Source organism: Mesoplodon densirostris, chromosome 1 (assembly GCF_025265405.1).
Source record: "Mesoplodon densirostris isolate mMesDen1 chromosome 1, mMesDen1 primary haplotype, whole genome shotgun sequence".
NCBI lineage: Eukaryota > Metazoa > Chordata > Mammalia > Artiodactyla > Ziphiidae > Mesoplodon > Mesoplodon densirostris.
The window spans coordinates 80445810-80472007 of NC_082661.1; the positions used below are offsets into that span (position 1 = coordinate 80445810).

Consider the following 26198-nt stretch of genomic DNA (forward strand, 5'->3'; position numbering starts at 1 on the left):
GAGTTGTAGAAAATCAAAAAGCATCTGGCCACCATCAGAACCTACACTCCCCTCCACTCTCCTGTCTCTCACCTTCAGTACACACACAAATGCCATCAGAAGCAGACAACTGAACAGCTCAGGCTGAATTAAACCCAAACTGATAACAAAGTACTGACTCAGAAGGGAACTTCCCTCAGAATCCCCAGAATCTCTCCAGGTCAGGTGTGGCAGGGGAAGTGAGGCTATTTATCTTTCTTTTTTGTACAATGTTCACCATTCAGCCTAAAGATTTATTTTCTTTTCCATAAAGAGGTTGTGAATCCATAGGTTTCTCTTCCTCAGCTGTCTTTCAGAGCTGGTGAGGATAAGAGAGACCTTCCTTTCACCACAGAGCACTGGAAGATTTCCTAACTCCAGATACAGTTGGAAGCCAGATCCCTCTTCCTGATCTCTGATAAAAAGGATCATGACTTTGGTGGGACTGCCCATGGCAGCATAAGAACCTTAATTGGCTGATATAGAATGGAAGATTAGTTTAATAAAATATCACTTATTGGAATATGTATTTTCTACTGCCTATTTCTTCAGTTCTTCACTCAGAGAGCTACTAGCCTTTCAGATCCTAAAGTTACCCAGACAGTCTCTAATATAACCATTTGAATATCATGTGATATTAAAACACTTTATGAATGATTTTCATACTCTCTCAAGATACTTTTTAAAAAGAATGTTATCTTTAGGAATAAAATGCTATCAAGAGTCTCAAATAATAGTAGAAAAATACTAAGGCAGTAAATTTGCTATTGGCAAGTTAATAAAATCATGATACAATTTGTGCTGGGCTATGTAATGACCCACCCATGGTGATCATTAAAGTCCTCAATTTGCAAAATGAACATAGGGGTAAATGTGAAAATATATCTGTGAAATGAGACACACTACAACTTAAAATTAAGAACAACACTATATATATATATATATATATATATATATGTAAATAATAATAATTACATACAGTTGACCCTTGAACTTGACCCCTTGAACAGGGGTAAAGGGTGCTGACCCTTCATGCAGTCAAAAATTTGGGTATAACTTTACAGTTGGCCCTCCATATCTGTGGTTCCACATCTGCACAGTCAAGCAACCTCAGATCGTGTAGTACTGTAGTACATATTTATTGAAAAAAGTATATCTATAAGAGGACCAGCACAGCTCAAACCCAAGTTGTTCAAGGGTCAACTGTGTATATAAATACACATACACACAGAGCAGGAATTATCTCTATGTTATGTAACTCAGGGACTAGTAATTAATCAAAATATCAAGTAAATAAATTCACAAAAGTGAAAATCTTTCTCAGTAGACTAGTTACATTTCTTCAGTTTATATCTATTCAAATATCTGCTAAAAATTGTGATGTTTCAATGGAAATGAATAATTTTGTCTTCCAGGACATCAGAGGCAAACAGGATAGAAAAGCCAAGCACGGACAAAAGCCTTAGTGTGGAGAGACAGAGCAGGGGACAGTGTGGAGAGTTGGAAAAATGGAAGGTCAAGGCCAGAGGCACTTATCACAGGTTTAGGTCACAAATAGGGCTATCTGCAAAGTCATGCCCGGGGCTCATAAGCCCAGACTTCAAGTGTGTAGACTTGGGTCCAGGACCCAGGAAGAGCAAGTCAAAAACCAGGAACCATGTCAGCTCTATCAATCACCTGCAGTAGGACAGGGTCTGGGAACTGTGTTGATGTTCTTCTGAGGCCAGGGAATTCTGATAAGCTGTCGACACACAGAGAAAAATTGTTGATCATTGATGGCAGCTTGCACTGCCCATCTTGATAACCTGCTGGAATGACTCTGTGCCTAGGTGCGGTTTGCTTATTTCCCTCACCAGGGGAAATTTCTCCTACACCTGAATGGCCAACATGTTCAGAGTGGCATCACCCTCCCTCTTTGAGAAACATCAGACTCCTCATCAGTGCTCATATTACAGTGCCCTATTTGATTAACCTAGCAGAGTACTGAAGGGGATCCAGGTCAGCTTTACAAGTGCAAATAGTTCCAAAGGATAGAGGGGATTTCCTCATGAGATCTTTGCAACTGAAGGTGAATATAATATGGTCTCTTCTGTACTCTCAGAGAAACTGTCCTCTATTATATCAAAATTAGTTCATTATACCCATTACTGTCAGAATGGTTTTGTGTTATTAAGAAAGGCAAGCTCTCAACTGAGGCCATTCTACCTGCCATTTTATAAGAGGTACAGCCCCCAGTAGACTAAGAGTATTTTGGGAAGGATGGGGGAAAGATTAGATTCAAAAAGAAAAACACCTCAAAAATATTAGAATAAACAGAAAAAATAACATCCTGTGAGATTCACAGCTTAGAGGGCATCAAAGCTGCCAAATGAGGAGAAAACTGGCCTAGGTTATATATAATCTAAAAGTATGAGAAAAAGTCAGGTGTCAAAATTGTTTAGAAATAGCACCTGTGTGTGTAAATTCAGAGGTAATCTGAAACAGATGATCAATTTTCAAGTAAAAAAGAATACAGGTAAGCTTTGAGTGATGTCAGCTCAAGCTCTTAACCAAACCTAACATTAACAGGTTACCTAGGTGTGGTAGTTGGCTGATGAGGTGGAAATCTGTGAGCAGCAACTATCTAGAACCTCACTGCAGGGCAAGAAATCCAGTCAAGGGTCAACTAGGAGCACAGGTAACAGCAAGATCAATAGCCAGACTGAAAGGAAACTGAGAAGCAGGGTTAAGGCTTTTCATAGCACATTAGACCTAGAATCTGGAACAGCACTAAATCAGCAACCAGAGTTGAAATGAAACTGTTTCCCAGAATTAGAGGAATTCAGAAATGGAAAGCCACACAGGTCATCACTGCACCCAGATATTTTAGCTTCTGTCCTCTGAGACTCAGAATATACAAGGTGGCCAGGAAATCAAGATGAAGCCGTTTCCCAGGCCCAGGAAAGAAAGCATTAGGGAGTCCAGCAGATATCTGAGGTCCAAATAACCCAAAAAGGAAGGGCTCCTAGACGCTAGCATAGGGCTTTAGCAAACTATGGACCACAGATCAAATCCAGCTCAATACCTATTTTAGAATGGTCTGTAAACTGAGAACAGGCTTTTAAAAAAAAAAACAATTTTAACTGGTTGTAAAAAAATCAAAAGAAGAATATTTTATGACATATAAGAAATAAATTACAGATTTCAGTGTCTGTAAATAAAGTTTCATTGGAACACAGTCACACCTACTCAGTTATGAAGGGTCTAAGGTTACTTTGAACTACAGTGGCAAAGTTGAATAGTTAGGATGAGAGAAGGCATGGCTAGCAAAGTCTAAAATACTTCCTGTTGGGTGCTTTATAGAAAAAGCTTGCCAATCCTTGTGCAGGGCAGGGCTCCCAGAGGCCTTCAAAGGAATCACTGAGGACAGGACAAGCCTATTAAAGAAGCAAGAGTGAGAGAGACAACCAACCCTCTTTCTTTACTCATCAGTTTGGCAATTTCATCTGAAAAGTAGGCTTTTGCTTTGAAGAGTGGAGTAGTCAAATTAAGAGCTATCCCATAAATGTCTAAGAATGAGGCTCACCAACCAGATAAGTGGGTGATCTGGCAAGGGGGAGAAATTGGTGACTTCTATCGATAGTACAGTTCTGCTTCCTGGGGTATAGTTAGAATGCTCCCCAGGAAAATGGGGAAGCAGCTAGCAGTTTTAGGTGTCTGCCAGGTAAAAGAAACAGTGAGACCTTGACACTCCCAACAAGGATGCCTGAGAATCTAGAAGCTGCATGGGAAATATATCAAACAACACCAAGAGGGGTATGGGTCAAGATTCCTGCAGGATGGGGAATTTCAGACTAAGGGATAAGGGATTATTCAGGAAGACCAGACAGTAAAAAGAAGTATGCTGCCATATGGTGTGTTGACCTGCCCAACCAGACAGAAACCTTAAGTTTGCTCTCTGGTTTTACAGCCTTTGTTTAGGTGTGGGCTTTCTCTAAGCCACTGACACACACTTTAGTCAGAAGGAATCCAAAATCCTATAGATGAATCCTGTCCTTGAATAAAACAACTACTTCATAAATTAAAATTTATGTTTTTCTTCTACTTATATTAATAGAAGTGTGTTCCCCTTCAGATGATCTAAATTTAACTTAATAAAAATATATCCACCCATGCATTGTTTAATCCCTGCAACATTTATTTATTGAGCACAGACTTTATGTCAGAGGCTATTTTAGGTACAAAGGATATAACAGTTAACAAGCAAAGTCCCTGCCTTCCTGGGGTTTTATATGCTAGTGGGTAGAAAATAATCAAAACAACTAAGCATACAGTGTCATGGTAAGTGCTAGACAACAAAATAAAGCAAGGAAAGAAGGCAGGGAGTGTGATGTGGGCATGAGAGCTGGCAGGGGATGCCTCTGGATGAGGCAATGGTTGAGCAGAGATGCTTGAGGGAAGCAGCCTACAGAACTGCTGGGGCAGGAGCAGCACCCTCAGAAGGAACACAGGGCACAGCTGAGGAACCCAAGGAGCCCAGAGGGTCTGGAGCAGAGCAAGTATCGGGGAGAGAAGTGGAGCTGATCTAAGATCAGGAAGATAAAGTGGCTGGTGATCCCTGTGTAGGGTCTCAGGCCATCGTGAGGACTCTAGGGCTTGTCTTCTAACTAGAAAGCCACTGAGCAGTTTCTGGGCAGAGGAGAGACATGGTCAGACGCACAGCAGCCAGAGTAATCTTGTTAACATTCACTATTAAAACATTGAAATGTTCCCAAATTAAAAACAAATAACTATGAAACAACATTCTCTTTAGTCTCAAAAAATAAACAGTTAAATAACACTGTCTAGTTTATGGGAAGACCCCAGGAGAGAGTTTCATTTGTTTTTCCCTTTTATTGGGAGATGGTCTGCAACTGTTACATCATAGTAATGCATCACTGATTCAGATTAATTGGGGACAAGACCCGTCAAAATTAGTTAAAAGGTGGAATTATTCTATTTTATTTAAATAAATTTCATTACCTTTTGGCACGTGAAGGAATCAGGCTTGCCAAGGTTACCTAATAAAACTTGTTTTAATGAGCAGATTTTTAAAGGCTTGTAATTAGCATATGTCAGCACCAGTCTCTGCTAGGTTGGCTTCTGCCTACAGTGCAATTTCTCTGCTTCCCTTTAGATACTTCCAAATTGTTTCAAAAGCAGTTTATTCTCTTCGCTAGATGCATATCTAAAATCTTATTTATTTTCTTAACAAATTCTTTGGGGGGAGATTAATAATGTAAAGATACAAATAGGCATAAATAAATGTGAGGTTAGCTTAGTTCCTGTCTGAGGGTTTAATTCTCAAGTGAACTGGGTGGTATTTCTCCCTTCCACAGACTACATCCCCAACTCAAAATGCATGCTTTATTAAGATGAGAGTTGAGGTGGAGAGAACTGTGCAAACCTTTTTATATGAACTACAAGGTCATTAAGACTAACATGAGAATCACATTTAAGAGTAAGAGGTCATTTCACTATATTTCTTCAAAATAAGTTTCATTTTGTTTTAATATGAAATCTATGGTCCAAACGTCCATATTTAGGCTCTATTGATCTCAGTAAATACTCCAAGCTATATGAAAAATTTGATGTCCATATGCAATTTTGTGAAGAGAGAGAATCTATAGCCTATAAAAGTTTATCTGAAGGAGGCTAAAGATCCAAAAATGGTAAGAATCGCTGTTCTAAGTGATTCACAATGACGATAAAATTATTTCACTGGAGAATGATTTCCTTTTTACCTCCATCTGATTCTTGGGAGGTATTCTCCTACTTTACTTAAATATTGACTTACATAGTTTTCACTTAGTTTTAAATGAAAAATGTTTCATTATATAAATATCCTTTTTGAACAACTTAGAAAAAAACAAAATTCTAATCTGTGTTTCTTCTTAATTATGGTTGACATTTAAACTAGTTCTTTATTTTTCTACTTTTTTGTTAAAAGGGAGTATTTTACAAACTTTTGCTCACAGGATATTCTATGCAAGTGTCTTTGCCTACTTGTCTTCATTTAGGGGACACATTGACTAATTTTTTTTAACGTAAGGAAATTGCATGGATCCAGCAAGTAAAGGCTGGCTATTTGTCTTATTGTTGTCACTCTTACCTTAAATCAGAGTTTTTCAATCTCAGCACTATTAACTTGTTGGACCAAATAATTCATTATTGTGAGGGGCTGTCTTTTGCATTGTAGGATGTTTAGCAGCATCTGTGGCCTCCACTCAACTGATGCCGGATGGGCACCCTCAGTTGTGACAACAAAACGCACACTGCTAAACTGCCCCAGGAGAAAGAGACAGTGAAGGTGACAAAATCACCCCAGGTTGAAATTCAGTGATTATAAATCATTGATTCTTTGGCTTTCTGGTGGGGAAAAATGGCCTTATCTTATTTCTCTTGTCCATATTATGACTGTATTATTAGAAAAGTGACCAGGAGATGTAATTTAATTTTGAAAGGCAGATTTATATATGGAATATCAAAAGAAAAGGTCACTGGAATAATCTACACATATGAGAACGACATTTGAAAACCATGTTTCATCAGAGTTCTTCTGTTGGAAAGTTCCTAACAAATAAATTTAAGTATATAATTGGAATTACCAGTGAGAAATTTAAGTGAGAAATTGGGGAATAGCAATTGGCTGAAGAAAACTTCTGATCTTCAATATTAAAACTTCATTATAGCTCCAATAAAATTAAGCCTGTTAATAAAACATAGTCTTGGTACTTATAAGAGTAAAAGTTGATGTAAGTCTACCTAAAATCAACACAGTTGAACTATTATTGTTAAAAGTGAAAAAAGTCAATATTGCTTTTTTGTACAATTCCAAATATTTTGTCCCCAAAATATAGTTTCCTTTTATTTATCTAGAAAAAAATTAGCTATTTTATATAAAAATGTATCTTAAAGTACACTGAAAATAAAAATAATCTAAGAAAACTATTGTTATTATAGCTCTTAAAAAAAAAGGCGTTTCATGCTCTTTACAAGTAGGCACTTGTCATCATTTGTCTTTTGTACCCTTCACAATCCTCCTACTGCTAGATGTGTTTATCCACTCTCACTATCCCGACGTGTCTCCAAAATACGTATTCACATTCTCTAGAGTTCTATGTCGTGTCCCACATATAAGTCAGATAAGATACATGCAAATTAAAGTAATTAAGGTACTGAGTCAGAAAAGATACATGTTTGGCTAAGGCACGAGAGACTAGTGAGAAGTGAGCCTTACTCTGGTTGAGAGACCACGGGAAAAAGAACACCCTAGAAATGCTAAACCACAGTTAGGTGATGGAGTTTGTGCAGAGACTATCTTGCTTGTTCAGAAGACACTTTGAGCAGAATCTGACTATCTAGACTTCCTCTATATAAACAAGGACCCAAAACCAAGAGTCTAGCTGCATTCAAGTACTGGTCTAAGAGGGATGATCATAATCACTGCCAACCACTTCCATCCTGAAGAGGAATGCCCAAGTGGTTAGAGACTTAGAATTTCTGGCAAAAAAGTGAATGATCAGGGTTTTAGGTGGTGGTGTTTGCTATTTCTATTTTTTTTTTGTCCATGGTCCCCCAAAAGAGATATTTTCCAATCTTTTAAAAAAAGTTCATGTTCTCATATTCAACTAAATTTCTAATTTCTTCCAAGTTTCTTTTCCTGTTTTCTCTATTCTTAAAGGAATCAATATTTCTCTAGTCACTCAAAACAGACACCTCAGAGGAACCTCCTTCTATCCCACTCACCACAATATAACTGCTGCCCAAGATGGTCTGATTCTACCTTCACAATGTCTCCGGTATCTTTGCCCTTTCTGTCTTCTCTGCTCCCATTACCATAGTTTACGAACTCATCATGTCTTATACATAAGTTAATTCAAAAGACTTTTAAATGCTTTTTCAACACGAGTTTCTCCTGACTCTGAACAATTATGCTTATTATTACCAAATTTGTCTTTCGGGGAAACTGATATAATCATGTGTGTCAACTAAATTAAGCTTTAATAATTTCCTATTTCTACAGATTAGCAATAAAATTCCTTGACACGGAAAGTCAAGACTCTCCACTATTACTCCCAATCAAACTTGAAGGCCAACACAAAAATTATACTCCAATCACTCCAGACTTTCTATCATTCTTCAAGTGTGACAAAGACGTTTATATCTGATCTTTCCTTTTGATGTTTTTTTCCATAATGCTATCGAGTCCAATCCATACTCCTTTATGGCAAAATTCTGTTCATTACCCAACATATTTCAGTTAAACTTCTTAGTTTATTCCTTAGTGCTCTCATGGCACTCAGTAAGAATTTCATTATAGTATGTAACCACCTTGTATTTTAGTTTCATACATCACAATCTGCCGTCCTAAACTGTAAACTCCTTGTGGTTAAGGACTATGTCTCATTCATCTCTGTAGTATTTCAGTATTTTAACTGCAACAGTTAGCACTGTTCAACTCAATCAGTGCTTAATGCTAATCATTGGAAATCACAAATCATATATATTTTATTTTGCTCATCTTGTTTCATTTTATGTGTATCCAGACTGCTATAACTTTTTAATTCTAAAATCAAATGATGTAAAAAACTCATGTAATGATTAAGAAATTAGAAGAAAAAATAATGGATAGGAAGAAATTAAATCAGTATCTTTTAATAATTTTTAAGTTATTTTCAGAGCTAATCAAAATATAAAATACTGTTTCACCACTTTGATTTTAAAGTAAGAGTTTTGCTCTTAATACAAAACAGATTAACAATTAAAGCACTGTTCTTTTTTTTTTTTTTTACAAGTAATCCAACCCAAATTCATCTGAATATTCAAAACCACTGATACTCAAGGGAATTATAATTGTGAATATCTCTACAGGGGAACTGTTTACATAATGTAAGATTCCAATTAAATATTTGTAAGTACAATTATTCATTTTCTGAACAGAATGAATGAAAGACAAGATTTCCTATACATCAAAATAATGGATTCACAAAAATTACTGCCATCTTCCTTGGAGAGTAATTTTGTAGGCTATAGAAATTTTTCTTCTTATTCTAAGCCTTTGGTTAAAACTCTTACACAATATACCTGTTATTGAAAATTGAAAGTAATCTTTGAACAGTGAACTACTGAACTTCAATAGTGTGAACAAAATCCTACCAAATAATTTTTCTGTCATTTCATAGACAACATATTGTAAATGACCACTGAAATACAAAATGTGAAAAGATATTTTAACAGAAGAATTCAAGTCATATTACTGTATATATCTATTTCCTTTCCTTCAACACTGTCCATTAGCCTTTTAAACTAAACAATCAACAAAATTAACATATCAAACAGTAACCTGACACAGTAATCACTCCATGGCAAGTTCCTCAGAGATGCGGTTGTTTTTATTAAGCAGATGCACTATAAATCAAATTCAAGAGCAAACGCTTCTACCTTTGGAGCATTTTTTAAAGAAAATAAATTCCTATTTTCAAACTTAAAAATAATGAGAATATAGCACTACCTTACCTAAAGTGACAATTTTTCTATCAAACTAAACCACAGCAAGAATTATAAAATGCTAGAAATATGTGTTATAATTGAACTCTAAATTGCACTTCCAAAAGTTATCTCCAAACTCTAAATTGGTATTCCTGAATATACTATATTAAAATAAGTTATGAGCATAGGTTGTTTAAAATACACATGCCCACCTGAGGGTTCATCTGACCTTAGAATCCATCATCCCATAAGTGTCCTGTCCTGATTCTTTTTCTACAATTTAAAGAATAGCTTTTAAAATTTGTCTTGTCGGGGCTTCCCTGGTGGTGCAGTGGTTAAGAATCCGCCTGCCAATGCAGGGGACATGGGTTCGAGCCCTGGTCCGGGAAGAACCCCCATGTTGCAGAGCAACTAAGCCTGTGCACCACAATTACTGAGCCTGCGCTCTAGAGCCCACAAGACACAACTATTGAAGTCCACACACATAGAGCCCATGCTCCACAACAAGAGAAGCCACCAAAGTGAGAAGCCTGCACACTACAACAAAGAGTAGCCCCCACTCGCCACAACTAGAGAAAGCCCGCACACAGCAACGAAGACCCAATGCAGCCAAAAATAAATAAAATAAATTTATTTTAAAAAATTGAGTTTCATAGAAGGATCCTGATTAAAAACAAAACAAACAAGCAAAAAAAAACCTCTCCTTCATAAGAATAACAAGTTCAGTAAACTAAGATTGCATTTTATCTTAAACCTGAGCAAGGAAAGCACTCTTTGAACTATAGTGGGTCATTATTGTATAATTTCTCTTTAGCCAATATTATGGGCTGAATTGTGTCCCTCCAAAATTCATGTTGAAATTGTAACTCCCAGTACCTCAGCATGGGACTATATTTGGAGCTAGGGTCTTTAAAAGAATAGTTAAGTTAAAATGAGGTCATTAGGATGGACCCTAATCCAATATGATTAGTGCCCTTACACGAAGAAGAAATTTAAAAAGAGACATCATACAGAAGGAAGACCATGTAAAAGCACAAGTAGAAGATGGCCACCTACTAGACAAGGAGAGAGGTCTCAGAAGAAACCAACCCTCCTTACACCTTGACCTCAGACTTCTTGTTTCCAGAATTATGAGAAAATACATTTCTCTGTTTAATCTACCCAGTGCGTGGTACTTTGTTATGGCAGCCCTAGGAAAATAATACAGCCAACCAAGAAATGCCATAGACTTTTATCAGGGTAAAATACTTATAAAAAGGTTTATTTACATTTCAGAGGTTGTTTTGTTTTCTCTCTAAACCAGAAGGCTCTTATTAGACAGCTGCTAGTTTGTTAATGCATCTGATTTACTTGTTAGTGTCTATTTAAGTAACCCACAAAATTCAGGATACTAAAATCTTCATAGACTTTCTTCATAGAAAGAATAGACACTGAATGGTCCTATACATAAAAATAGAGAAATATAAACCTTCTCAGTGAATGATTTTGCTAATTCTACTGCATGATTACTCCCTCTCTCACACCTTGCATGTCAGAAATACTTTGGCTGACAGTAGAACTGACAGAGGTGGGACGGTAACATTTTTCGAAAATAAAACTATTGTCACAGAATATAGCTTCTTCTTTCCTTTGTTTCTTTCTTGCATTTTTTTAGATTCATCAATATTTTTCAGTTTTGAACATTATCATGCTATTATATTCATGAGGGATAATATTCTAAAACAATTTTACTAGTTTCTTGAATAGTATCAATGATTATGAGGTAAACATTTTACAGGATAGGTGAAAAGTAACTTAGGCGACTAATATAATGGCCTAAGTTCTGTCCCTCTGCACTTCAGTAGCAGCAGCTGAACAATCCTTAAAGATACATAAAACCACTATTCAACTAGTAATAGCTTATATTATTTTTAAAGTGTTTGTATGAAAGAACTGTTATCTTTTGAAAAACTTTTAAAAATTTTGAAGAAACAAATGTAACAAGATCAAAAGTTAGGAACCTATTTGTTAATTGCAAATATTCTAGTTTATTAAATTAATATTTTTTAAATTATGGTAAAATTACATGATGCAAAATTTTAGTTAATATTTAAAATATACTGAAAACATTTCCTTACCAATATTGGGGTGCTTCAAAAGACGGCAGATTCTAGCTTCCCTTTCCAGTTTCTGATGATCTATGAAAAAAATAGAAAAATAAATCACAGCATTTAGCAAGAGATTAAATGACAATAAACAGTATATCAAAATGACATAAAGCCTTCACATTTACTTATCCTTTGGTTTCTTTTTTTTTAAGTCATCATTTGAATCTGGAATTAGGTGAACACAATAGTTCAACAATATAATTATTTTTTATTGGCTTGAAGCTTGATAGAATGAGGTATAAAACAGAGCTGAATTTAGACTTTTGCTGGGGAAAACAGTAAAAATGGCACAAAACAATAGTATTCTTTCTTACTCCTACTCTAGGTATATACTGTTACAACAACTTAAATATGCCAATATAGACATACACATTTAAGCAAAGGATACCTATCTGGCAAGTGGAATGCCAATGGAACCAGTGCTAAATACGGTTAATCCCTAACAACAAAGTGTTCCCTGTCCAGTCATATTTTCTATCAATTACTCTTCCCACAATTTTCAATACAACTTCCTAGACGTATGATGCTTTTCCATATACCAAGAACTCCCCAAACACCAAACTGCTTGCTCATCTCCACCCTGCTCTGTTTCCCTAACCATTTCCTTAAAGGGGCACAGACTACTGTAAAGTTGCATTTAAAAAACCATCTGATACTCTTCTTGGTTTCTTTGTAGTAGTTCACATGCACATAATTATAACCAAAATCACTAGCCAAAACACAAAATAAATGGCAGAGAGAGGCAAGAACACCACAGAAATACATGTTGCCAATAAGAACAGTACTGTAGAGTGTGGTCCTTATTGAAAGCCTTTACATAGAGGAAATGATTTAAACCTTACAATAGCCCTCTAAGATAGGCAATATTATTATCCCTACTTTACAAGTGCAAAAACTAAGGCAGAGAGAGGTTAAGATTATAATATTCATAAGTGGCATCTACCAAATCTGCTCTCATTAACTAGTGTCATAAAACAGCCTTAAGAGAATGAGGGGGGCACCTACTTAACCACCCACACAGTTTATGCCAATGGTCCTCAAACTCTGTGGTCTCAGAATCCCTTAACACTCTTAAAAATTATCAAGGACACCTCCGAAGCTTTTGTTTATGCGGATTAGATCTATTAATGTTTACTTTAGTTTATTAGAAATAAAATTGAGGCAAACTTTAAACATATATTCATAAATTCACTTAAAAACAATAATGAACCATTACATTAACATAAGTGACTGCATTTAACTTTAAACTTTTATTTGGAAATAACTGAAACTTACAGAAAATTTAAAGAATAAGAATAGTACAACATGCACCACAATATTCATTGCAGCACTATTTACAATAGCCAGGACATGGAAGCAAACTAAATGTCCATCAACAGAGGAATGGATAAAGAAGATGTGGCACATATATGCAATGGAATATTACTCAGCCATAAAAAGGAATGAAATTGAGTCATTTGTAGAGATGTGGATGTACCTAGAGAGTGTCATACAGAGTGTAGAGAGTGTCATACAGAGTGAAGTTAAGTCAGAAAGAGAAAAACAAACATCATCTATTAACGCATATATGTGGAATCTAGAAAAATGGTATAGGTGATCTTATTTGCAAAGCAGAAATAGAGACACAGATGTAGAGAACAAATGTATGGATACCAAGGGGGGGGAATTGGGAGATTGGGATTGACACATATACATTATTATTTTTTTCACATATACATTATGATACTATGTATAAAATAGGTAACTAATGAGAACATACTGTACAGCACAGGGAACTCTACTTAATGTACTGTCGTGACCTAAATGGGAAGGAAATCCATAAAAGAGGGGATATATATATATATATATATATATATATATATATATATATATATCTGATTCATTTTGCTGTACAGTAGAAACTAACACAACATTGTAAAGCAACTATACTCAAATAAAAATTAATTTTTAAAAAAGCGTATTACAAGAAATACCTGTGTACTGCTTATTCAGACACATTATTAACATTTTACCCATTTTTTACATTATTTACACTCTCTCTCACTCCCTGTATATGTTTGTATATATGTATACATATGTTTATCTAATTGACACACGTGTATATATAAATACATGTTTATATTTATATCCAAAATAATTTTTAATGAACCAGTTGAAGGTAAGTTATAAACATCAAGGTCCTTTACCCCTAAAATTTCAGTGTGTATTACTAAGAATTGTGATATTCTCTTACAATCATAGTACAGTTATCAACTTCAGCAAATTTAACATTAAAAAAATAATTTACCATCCACACTACAATTTTCTCAATTTAACCCAATGATGTCCTTTATAGCATTTTTCTCCTTTTAATGCAGGATCCAGTCTAGGGTCAGATACAGCATTTAGTTTTCATTTCTCTTTAGCTCCTTTAATCTGGAATATTTTCCACAGATTCCCTTTGCCTTTTATGACCTGACATTTTTGAAGAATACCATCATGTCTATTTTTTAAAGAGAATATTTCTCATCTTGGTTTTGCCAAATGTTTACTCATGATTTGATTAAGGCTATGTGTTTGCAGCTACAACATGTGTTCTCAGCTAGAACATTATCCTTCTAGGCTGTCACATCTGGAGATACACATTGTCCACCTGCTCCTCAAAAGTGATGATAACTTGGATCACAGGTCAAGGTGCTGTTGAATTTCTTTGCTAAATAATTATCTTTTTAATTTTCCTTTATAACTAACAAGTATGTGGGAAGATGTTTTAAGACCATGAAAACATCTTGCTCTTTATAAAAATTTCCCCCTAGATTTAGCATCAGTGATGATTCTTGCCTGAAACAGTCTTTATTATGATGGCAGCAAAATGCTGATTTTCCAACTCCAGCACAGTAACATATTTTTCATGAAAAATACTATATTCCCCTCTCCCCTCCAAAAAAAGTGAGAAGAGTGGCACTGTTAAATTTTTCCAATCTCTTTGATGTCTGGCTTAATAGACATCTGTATTCTCATGTTTGCTTCTATATTCAATATGCTGCAATATGTTGTGTATATGAAGAGAATCTGACTCACAAGGTTATATAGTTGGACAAAGAAGAAGTGTCATAATAGCTTTTTCAGATAATTATGGATGTTATTCTTTAATATTATACCAAAACTCCATGAATGGTAGTTTCTTAAAGGTTAGTTGCAATGTGAAACCTGAAACCTTATCAATAAACTTTATGAATCATATCAATGAAGTTATAAATTTTAAATCAAATTCATTTTCAACACTGTATATTGTCCAATGTAATAAAATTTTACCCTGCTACATTAAAATCTATTGTTCTTTCTTGCACTTTGAGTCTTTTATTCAGGCATAATTTAAAAATATGATGCAGTGGTCATCTGGAAAATATTGGTTCAGTATGTTACATAGTTTTTGCTGACACATTTCATTACACACTATCAGAAAAGTAACAACGGTTAATATCACCATTAATCTCATCAGAAAATTCTTTAAATTTGGGAATGAGTGTAGTTCTCACGGGCAGATACAAGTTTTCCAAAATTTTAATTTTTGTTTGAAAGCTTGAACTTTGTTATTGGCAATAAATGCTATCCGTTGTTTTCCTTGAAGTGATAGGCTCACTTTGTTCATTTTTGAGAAAATGTCTGTCGAAAACCTAAATCTGAATAATCGTAGCTAGCTGTTCCGTTGTTATTTCAAATAAAAATGGTGTTCCATGAAGAAACAGCTAATTCAGCTCCCAACTCAAATAACTGTGCAGGGGTTTTTCCTTGAGGTAATCATTGTACTTCAATATGGAATAGAGGTGTTTTGTGCATTCTTCCCACTGAGTCATGCAGAATGTTCCAGAGATGTGTGATGGAAGGTCAAGAATTAATAACAGTAATAATTTTAATTGGTTCATCAAGGACAATTTTAAGTGAAATGAGGGTTTTTTTTTGGTCTATGAGTGCATGTTGTTGAAAAATAAGAGTCAAATAGTATAGTTTGATGTCAATGCCTTGATTCATGCAAAGGCCTCGTCAATTTTATGCACTATTTCTTTTGCGTAATATGTATACATGTCAACGCATACCAAAAAAAGGGCAGATAATGTCTTAGTTTTATTATGAAAATAGTTTTGACCTTGTAGATCCCCTAAGAGGGTTTTGGGGACTCCTGGGTCTGTGGGCCACACTTTGAGAACCACTGGTATACATTATAAAGAACTACTTCATAATAATACTTATTTTTTTGACAATTTAGGAAAATATTTTAAACATATATAGTGTTATAGATAGCTCAAAAAGAAATAGTGTTTTAAAGAATCAGCATAGCATTGGATAGGATCTAACAGTATATCCATTATACCTGGATTACCAAATATAAAGACAGATATTCTCTGGCCTTACCACCTAGAACTACAAGTACTTCAAATAAATATAAATTCTTCAAACCCCTTATTGTTTTAACAGTCTTCATTTTTTTTTTTTTTAAGAAGTCAAATATTTTAATGGTATCCATGTTTGTTAAATCATTGAGAGTCAGACCCTTTCCTTCCACAGTCTGCAAAATATTTTGGAATGACCTCAAATTTCACGGAAGGAAAGCCCTTATAGCTTCCTCATGAGGGCATAAATTCTTTAAGGGTGGGTGCTGTGTCTTACTCCCTCTGGGATCCCCAAAGCTTATTCTTTATTTCTGAAAATCTTTTTTATTTTTATTTTTTTAAATAGATCTTTATTGGAGTATAATTGCTTCACAATACTGTGTCAGTTTCTGTTGTACAACAAAGTGAATCAGCCATATGCATACATATCCCCTCCCTCTTGAACCTCCCTCCCACCCTCCCTATCCCACCTCTCTAGGTCATTGCAAACCACCGAGGTGATCTCCCTGTGCTATGCCGCTGCTTCCCACTAGCTAACTATTTTACATTCGGTAGTGTATATATGTCGATGCTACTCTCACTTCACCCCAGCTTCCAGTTTCCCCTCAGCGTCCTCCAGTCCATTCTCTATGTCTACATCTTTATTCCTGCCCTGCCAACAGTCTTCATTCTTAAGACAAGCTACTTCTAGAATATTGTTATTTAGAAATATACAAATAAACACAAAATGTTAAACCAGATTTTGAAAATGTATCTAACACCATCTTAAATACTGTAAAGTAGCCTATGTAAAGCATATGAAAAATACATGCTTAGAGGAATTATAATTTTGTTATGGAGACAGGAAAATGCAAATATATATGCTAAACCATGTGAGCTATACATCATCTAATACATATATAATCATGTGAAAAATAAAGAAAAACAAGGTAGCAAAAGACCTTTGGATAATAAGTGAGTGGTATAGTGTCTTAGCTAAAGAGATAAACATAATTATATAATTTTATATAGCCTATTCTTATGGACTGACTGTGTCTCCGTAAAACTCATATGCTGAACTAACCCCCAGTACCCCAGAATGAGACTGTATTTGGAGATAGCATCTTTAAAGGGGGTAATTAAGTTAGAATGAGGTCATTAAGGTAGGCCCTGATGCCATATGACTGGTGTCCTTAAAAGAAACAGAGTTAAAGAGTTTAGGACACTGACATGCCATGTGAAGACACAGGGAGAAGACAGCCATCTACAAGCTAAACAGAGAGGCCTCAGAAGAAACCAACCCTGCCAACACCTGATCTTGGATTTCTAGCCTCCATAATGTGAGAAAATAAATTTCTGTCGTTCAAGCCACCTCATCTGTGGTACTTTGTTATGGCAACCTCTAGCTAACTAATAGACCTAAATATTAGTTTTCTATCGTTGTATTAAAAATTACTACAAACTTAGAAGCTTAAAACAATACGTGTTTTTAATCTTGTGTTTTCTGTGAGTCAGGAACCTGGGCATACTTTAACTGAGCCCTTTGCCTTAGGGTCTCTCACAAGGCTGCAGTGAAGGCGTCAGCCAGGGTTGGGGTCTCATCGGAAGTCTTAACTGGGAAGGATCTGCTTCTGAGCCCACATAGTTGGAGGCAGTATTTAGTTCCTCAAGGGTTGTTGAGCTGAGGGTCTTAGTTCCTGGTTGGCCGCTGGCTGCCCTCACTTCCTTGCCATGTGCCAACATGGAAAGTTGCTTCATCAAAGCTAACAAGGGAAAGAGAGAGTCAGCTAGCAAAAGGGAAGGTCCTATCCATCTAGCCTAACCCCAGGAAGTGACCGATATCACACTTGCCATATGTGCTTGGTTAGAAGCGAGTCACTAAGCTGGCCCACTTTTAAGGGGGAAGTAATTACAGAAAGGCAGGAATAGCAGGAAGCAAGGACCATCAGTGCCATCTTAGAGGGTGTGTGCCACATCTGACTATGAGGACTGGGGTTTGCATGAGCTTCTCTCTGATACCCAGCTTCACTTACTTTTTCTTCCATACAATCACATCACTTAGTGATCTCCTATGAAACATAAGGCATTCTGCACTCTTCCATCAGGGCATGTTGTGACATCTCAAACATGATGACAGAACTAAAGTTTTCATTAAATGGAAATGTATATTGCTTGGTGTGCTTCACATTCAACATCAAGTTCACGACTTTGGAGGGAGTAGGTAGGTGAGGAGGAGTGATGAAGTGCCTATTATTACCAAAGCGCACTTCTGTATTTATCCTGCTAAAGAGAAAAATTAGTTTTACATTTAAATTTCCTCTACTTTTAATTCAGTGGGCAAAAAAAATCATACACCCTACCTCATCATTCCCAGCACTTACAACTACAATGGTAAGAGGCAAAGACAGATTACAAAAGGCAAGAAAGACATCCATAATACTGTGTATCACCATTTGAAGATTTTCTTTTATTATCCACACACCCTAAGCTAGTGTAGGACCAGCTTCATCTATCATTTAATATTTATTAAAGTACTCAACCTATAATAGTTTGGCTTTATTCTTCCTTTGAAGCTCAAGTTCACAATGTTATATGAATAAAAGTATAACTCGTCAAGCTGCAATCTTGTCAGGCCTGATAAACTACATGCTGTTAGCAATATATGGTTGAAGACTTACCGTATAAAAATGCCTTAAGGAAAATATATTATTGTTCAGTTTTGACAAAGAATCAGTGGGGGATAGTATTACCCAGTACAGAGAACTCTAGATTTTAAAAAAGTTTCTGAGAATTTTGAGAAAATGTTCTTTCTTTCCACCTTTAAGGTACTTTTTGATACTTAATAAGATATTTTATTTCAAGTGAGGTAAAAAATGTGAATTTGGACCTAATAAAATAAATCCTTCACTCCTGTTCCAAGTCAAATTTTAATCTTTATGCAAAATAACTCTGATCACAAGTGAAATTAAAGAGCTAGCCTTGAATCACCTTCGAAAAGCAATGAGTATCATTAAAGCTACCTAAAGCAACAACTTATTTATCTGGCAGCCTCAGGGAATGAGCTTTTATCAGTAAGTAAATTTGAAAAGTAACTACCCCCCCAAATGATAAAGCTTTAAAATGTTAACCTCTTGAGTGTGTGTGTGTTAGGTGGGGGCGATCTAATAGTCATTGCTTTCTTACATAGATGACATATAATTTAATGTTTTTGACATCATAGGGTCATCATTATTAGCTTCCATTATTACTCTGCAGTATTTCAGTGAAGCCCTCAGAGACTGCTGGGGTGTGAAAGCCCACATGTCGCTGCCCTGTGTCCCAATCTGGCCCCGTCCCCGCATGTGGAATGACCTTGCCAGCACAGGCTATGCCGATGGATGGTTTGGGCAGGGGAGGGGTTTGGCCTTCCGTCATAATTGGTCACTTACCACCTCTCCCTCCACAACAACACACACACACACACACACACACACGCACGTTCACACAAACGTGTAAACATACAGCCTAAGGAAGACATGGGTTTGCTACACCCAAGAGGGTTTAACTCTTCTAGCTCCCCCTTCCTACAAACACCCCCACCCCTAAAATCATCTTACATAGAAATTATGGAGGAGTCACCTCTGAGGCCCATAAAAATGGAAAGTTTAAAATCCAATTCCATCATTACTTTTTATTCTGCTGGCCTTTGGGCTTCCCAGCTTAAGCTGCTGCCTTCCCTGCTCCTATCTCCTTGGTTCTCCCCTGGCCCAATGCTCCAATTTGAGGTCAATGCCTCAGATCTACGTATGTGAATCCTGCTTCTCTCTCTTCTGCACTACAACAAGCCCAACTTGATTCTCAACCTTTTTTCACATTTGTTCAGTTTCTAAGCAACCACAGTCTCAAGTAAGAGACTCTCCTCTTCCCCCTCTAAAACCAAACCTGGCTGGTTATCCATTCTCAGAAGAGCGAAGATTCAACAACACGGATATAAACCACTGCACGTTTTGCATTGCTGCAACTGTTTATTATACCTTTTCTATTTCTTCACACTTTTTTGCTGCCATCTCTTATTGCTTTGAGTTTCTCCAACAAGGATATAAAAATATAAAACCACCACAAGTAACCTGGCAGTGAGTACCTGAAGAGATCTTCTCTGAATAAAAGGTACAATCTTTAGTATATGGATTCTGGAGAGCTATAATAATATGGATACTTAGATAGAAGTCGTATTCCTGGAGGTCTTGGGAGTAGATTCTGAATACATTTTTCTTGTTAGAGAAATTACTTCTAGCTAAATGAGGCCTTCCTCTGTTAGGAATATAAATTCTGTCCACTTAAGTAGGTCATATTTAAAACCACACTAAGTTAAAAGGAACTATTTAAAGGTTCACTTCATTATAAAACCTGAGCATGATGTATATGGATTTAAAGCTGTCATATTCATTTAACAAAATGTTTTTAAGTTCATAATTAAATATTATACTTTCACATTACCCATTTATTTTGAACTATGTTTAATCGATACCATAAAATTGATTTTTTAAACTATGTATTTGACCTAGATTCTTTCTGACACCAGGTATTGGTCACTTCCCATCACTTCTGCTGCCCACTAATATCCTGGAGGGAGAAGAAGATCTCAGGTTTCAGAGCAGAGCAGACAAGAGTTGCTATCTGGTTGCCAAAGTTCCCTGGCCTCTCAAAAGATTCTCTATCAAATGGGCATAAAATATCTAGCATCAAGCACTGTATTTGGAACAAAGTAGGAAATCAATAAATCACAGTATCATCATTATTATTATTAAAAATCTGTCCAACTTTAAGAGAACTAGATTCCTAAAGGATACATTAAAAAGTATATTAGGGCCTCCCTGGTGGCGCAAGTGGTTGAGAGTCCGCCTGCCGATGCAGGGGATACGGGTTCGTGCCCCGGTCTGGGAGGATCCCATATGCCGCGGAGCGGCTGGGCCCGTGAGCCATGGCCGCTGAGCCTGCGCGTCCGGAGCCTGCGCGTCCGGAGCCTGTGCTCCGCAACGGGGGAGGCCACAACAGTGAGAGGCCCGCATACCGCAAAAAAAAAAAAAAAAAAAAAAAAAAAAAAAAAAAAAAAAAAAAGTATATTAATTCCATCAAATATTATTCATTTTACATGAACTCATATACTATGAAAATAGATTTTCCATAAAATCATTTGATTATGCTATTCAGGCCAACTGAAATAGTGGGAGAACCACTGATATCAGTGGTCAGAAAGAGATAAAATATAGTAAAATATGGACAAAAACTCATAGTTATTCAATCTTATGGTATACTCTAAATAGCTCAAAAGTAAACAAGAATACAGGCAACATTTTTTATTTGCCTCAGTGTAAAACTTTTAAACAAATTAAATTAACCAGTTACATACAAACTAATGATATTCTTTCATTAATCCATTTCACACAACCAAAATAAATGCTGTTCTGATAAATAATTTATCACATTATATTATTTCAGAGGGAGCTGATAGATAATATATTTAGACTATTTCCTAGATCTGTAAAGGAATAGTGAAATCTGATGGCACCATTCTTACACTGTCCTACAGGAGAAATATTTTCCCTCTTCCACCACAATAATGGTATTTGTTCAAAGACATGACATATCTATGAAAATAATGCTTTAAACAAAATTATTCAAATGTAAGACAAAATCCCTATCTTATAAGGTTCCTCTTCAGCAGCAATTTAAACAAGAATACAATGTTATAGATCTTTTAAAATTGCAAATAGTAAACAGTAATTTATATAAAATACTTTCATATAAAAGTTTGTTTAATATCTGATTATATAGGGTTTCCCTGGTGGCGCAGTGGTTGAGAGTCCACCTGCCGATGCAGGGGACGTGGGTTCGTGCCCCGGTCTGGGAGGATCCCACATGCCGCGGAGCGGCTGGGCCCGTGGGCCATGGCCGCTGGGCCTGCGCGTCCGGAGCCTGTGCTCCGCAGCGGGAGAGGCCACACAGTGAGAGGCCCGCATACCAAAAAAAAAAAAAAAAAATTTGATTATATAGAATATCTACACAGCTACCAAAAATGTAGTGAGGAGATGGGAACACTCCATTCAGACCTAACAGAAGTCTTAGGACAGTCTCTTAGTAAGCCTCTCACTAGTTCTAGGTGATGGGCTGAGGAATTTGAACTGAGCTGTTATCCTTTGGGACGGGAAGCAGGAACTTAATTGTGTAGAAAAGACACAGGGCACAAAGCACTGAAAATGAGACTGTTGCTGGAGTGTAGATTTCCTATGGATGATAAAGGGGAGTGGGCAGGAAGCCCTGCTGAGGCCCCTTGTAGCACTCGATGACCTTAGCCAGATCTCCTCCTAGGTTCGCAGCCTCTGATGGTATTGCTGTCTCCCTCTCGAGGGGTACATCTGCCTGCCTGTGTATCTACCACTCTGCTGACGTGGAGATCTCACACACTGCACATTCTAGGGCATGGAACTAGTATTGCAAGTGTCACCAGAGGACCCCACCAGGAGAAGCAAACCAGAAGTCTAGGAACAAAAGGGTGGTATCCAGAACAGGCAAGACAGCCAGGAAAAGTCCCCACAGCAGGCCACAGTCAAGACTGGTCCACTGGAGGAGAGCAAAACTTACCAAGATGACATTTAGGACACAAGGTGTCAGACAGAGTTCACACACAACAGGTGACTGTCAGTAGCACCATTTTAAACTACTATGTCTTAAGTGATTGTTAATATATCAATAAAAAACAAATCCCTACAGAAATAAGTTATGAGGGTATCAGTCGATGCATATTAAGAATTAAAGATATTTCCATGTATCTATACATCAATAATTTAATTGTACATCAATAATTTAATCCATACAAATTTTTAAAAAATATTCTAAGTATACTCCTGTAAAGAGCATAATTTTAATTGTACATCAATAATTTAATCCAGGACTTCCCTGGTGGTGCAGTGGTTAAGAATCTGCCTGCCAAAACAGAGGACACGGGTTCAATCCCTGGTCCGGGAAGATCCCACACGCCACAGAGCAACTAAGCCCGTGTGCCACAACTACTAAGCCTGCGCTCTAGAGCCTGCGAGCCACAACTACTGAGCCCACGTATCACAACTACTGAAGCCCGTGTGCCTTGAGCCTGTGCTCTGCAGCAAGAGAAGCCACAGCAATGAGAAGCCTGTGCACCGCAATGAAGAATAGTCCCCGCTTGTTGCAACTAGAGAAAGCCCGTGTATAGCAATGAAGACCCAATGCAGCCATAAATAAATTTTTAAAAATCTTAAAATAATAATAATTTAATCCATACACATTAAAAAAATATTCTAATTATACTCCTGTAAAGAGGCAATGAGATAAATTTTGTATAATATGTTATTCTGCCCTCAGTCTCCACAATTTGGTCTATACCATAGCACTCTCCCCAGGTGTAATTTTACTTGTTTTGGAAGGATTTGCTGCACAATTCCAATTTCTTGTTTAGGCATAATAGAGTTAAATCACTTGAGACATGTTGCATTAAATCTTTCAAACTTACTACCTAGAGACTAAAAGGACCCAGAAGAGAAACAAAGCACATACAATCCACACTTTACCATTTTTTTCCAGTGGCCTAGATGGTTTACAGGCAGATGCACAGTAACACAAGAGAGCATTTACTTCAGGGATTTGCTATTCTTTTTAGCTTTTCTTATTGTGGTAAACATATTTTGCTATTCTTAAACATGTTTTTTTAATAGTTAAGAACACAATTTATTCAAAACATGAAAAGTATAAAATATTTATACAGTTTTCCAGAGGACTTCTTCCTTATATATTTTAATATTAGCATTAAAAATAAAAATAAAAGAAAAACTTTGGATAATAATTTAGAAGAATGTAGGAAAGAAATGTAAGAAACATAGATTTTTATGGTTCCTTTAAGCATCTGGAACATTCGGTTACTCATTTTTCTGTGAATGAGTTTCCCCCAGAGATAACTGCAAAGCTAACAAAGCTTAAACCTCAGGGCCTTTCAGAGGCATAGGCCACTGAAAGGATCTTAGCTACATGATCATGTGTTTTCATAAAACTAGCAGAACAAGATATTTGAACACCATCAGTTACAACCATTATTTCTTTCCATTCCCTCCATCACACTTCCCCTTGTGTTGAGTGGTACTAAGTGGGCATGAACATTTTTGAGATCTAGCTAAGGGGAAGTTGAGCTGAAGATACAATTTAGTTGGATTTAATGATACATTTACTTGGTTTGCAGTCACTTCTGGGTATAATTATGTTATTGCTAGTCATCCCAATATAGGGACGCTTCCAGGAATATGTCCGTGCCCCAGCCTGCCATGGGATGACAGGACACCCCAGGGCTGCATCATGATATAAACTTGTACTACAGTTCACCCTGCAAGTATGTGCCCAGAGAAGAAAGAGCAAGGCTTATTTTTGCTATTTTTCTGGACTTTGTTGTGCTTTGCATTATCTGTCAGCTTTAAAAAACAAGTTATTGTGACTATTTTCATTCTAAATATACATTTTGAGTTTAATTCTGTATTTATAATTTTGTTTTCTTTTCCATAGGGAATGTCCCAAATTGCATAAGCTTCAGGCCCTACTAAACCTGGTTCCATACTCCTTATTATTCTTACGAAAAAAAGGAAAGATAAATTACTGCTTAAATTCTAAACTTAAAAACACACAAAAAATATGTATTAACTTTCTTCTTTAAGTAAATAGAAACTCATTTATATTATTAAAACTAGTCATTAAATAGCCATACACATCTTATATTACATCGGTTGTGAGTGACAAACCACAGCAAAAAGATCACCAAGTTGAAAATCAGGGGGAAAAAATGGCTTTCAGTAGAGGCTCTGCCAGGAATAAGGGCAAAAAACAGCAAATTTATATATGTGAAAAAGTATACTCATTCCTTTCTATGCTATGAAAACACTACAGATTTGAGATAACTTATTTTTATAGTTAAGGGGAAAAATTCCTATGTCAGACATATTTATTATTAACATATTATTAAGCATTTTATCAACATATTAGTAAGCATTTCTATTAAGCAGAGACAGGACACTGAATGATGTTTTTAAGGTAAAGTAACTTATAGTCTACTATATAGTAACTACTATAGTCTACTCATGAAATGTCAACAGTAATTAAACTAGAAATTATTGTTTTTAATAATAATAATAGCCTTTGAATTGGAGAAGAAAAGTGAAACTATCATTTATTAAAGTGTACTCCCCAATTTAAAAAATTCAAGACACCTAAAATTCTTGTCCCTACATATTTTAATCATATATTCCTAGTTTACCAAATTTTATGGAAGCTTTTATTTCCTACCTGCATAAATATGAGGTTTAATGTAGCCACCTAAATGAGAAAGAAAAACCACTACTGAAACAAGATATTAAAATGAAATTGTCTCAGTTTTAGCTGAAATCCTGAAAGCTGAAAACAAAACAATTGTCAGGTACAGGGTGCTAAAACCATATATTCAGTACTTCCCAAGAGGTCAGTTGAAGCCAATCTCTGTCATGAACCCATTGCTCATTTCCAGCTGTATCGGAGCAGGTAATGAGACCACCAGGGAGAACTGCTCTGGAAAGAATCATCAGAACACCCTGCATCCCCTCCTATCCAATGCTGGAATGTTCCTTACTCAAGGGTACCAAATTAAGGGTGACTCAGAGAAATACTGGAAGAGGTGCATCCCTTAGATTTTGAGAAATATAAGAACAGCTACTTATTTTAAACCTAACTCTAAAGGCATAAAACTGTGGCTGGCTAGCTGCCCTGGAATTGCAAAGCAAAGAGTGCTTTGTGATCAGGCTATACTTCCACCTATGGCAGACAAAGATGTATGTTTCTCTGAAAACTGATTGTGGGCCCACAGGAGGGACTGACTGTCTTACAAGAGGCAATCCCCAAGAGGCCCACCTGGGGAGGCAATGTGATCCCAACACGGGTGGAATGCCAGAAGCCCAGGAGCAGGAAAGGCAGTTAAAAACATCCAGCCAGGGGAAGCATGGTCATCAACAGCATAACTACCACCAGAGGTCCCTAGGAGGAACTGTCCAAAAACCAACAAAGATGTCCCTTGAGGGAGAGTCATCAATCATGCATCCATCAGATGGTAGCAGTGCAGATTACAACTGTACCATTGGAATCAGACTTGTGC

The 26198-nt window shown here is 36.4% G+C and overlaps 1 protein-coding gene across 7 annotated transcripts in view; it reads right to left on the minus strand.

Moving 5' to 3' along the window:
• CAMK2D (calcium/calmodulin dependent protein kinase II delta) overlaps positions 1 to 26198 on the minus strand; it is a 292607-nt gene that overhangs the window by 186178 nt on the left and 80231 nt on the right. For all 7 annotated transcript variants that reach the window (XM_060105286.1, XM_060105268.1, XM_060105279.1 and 4 more), the window contains exon 3: positions 11646 to 11705. In XM_060105286.1, the coding sequence (XP_059961269.1) occupies positions 11646 to 11705 (60 nt within the window). The remainder of the gene's footprint in view (positions 1 to 11645; positions 11706 to 26198) is intronic.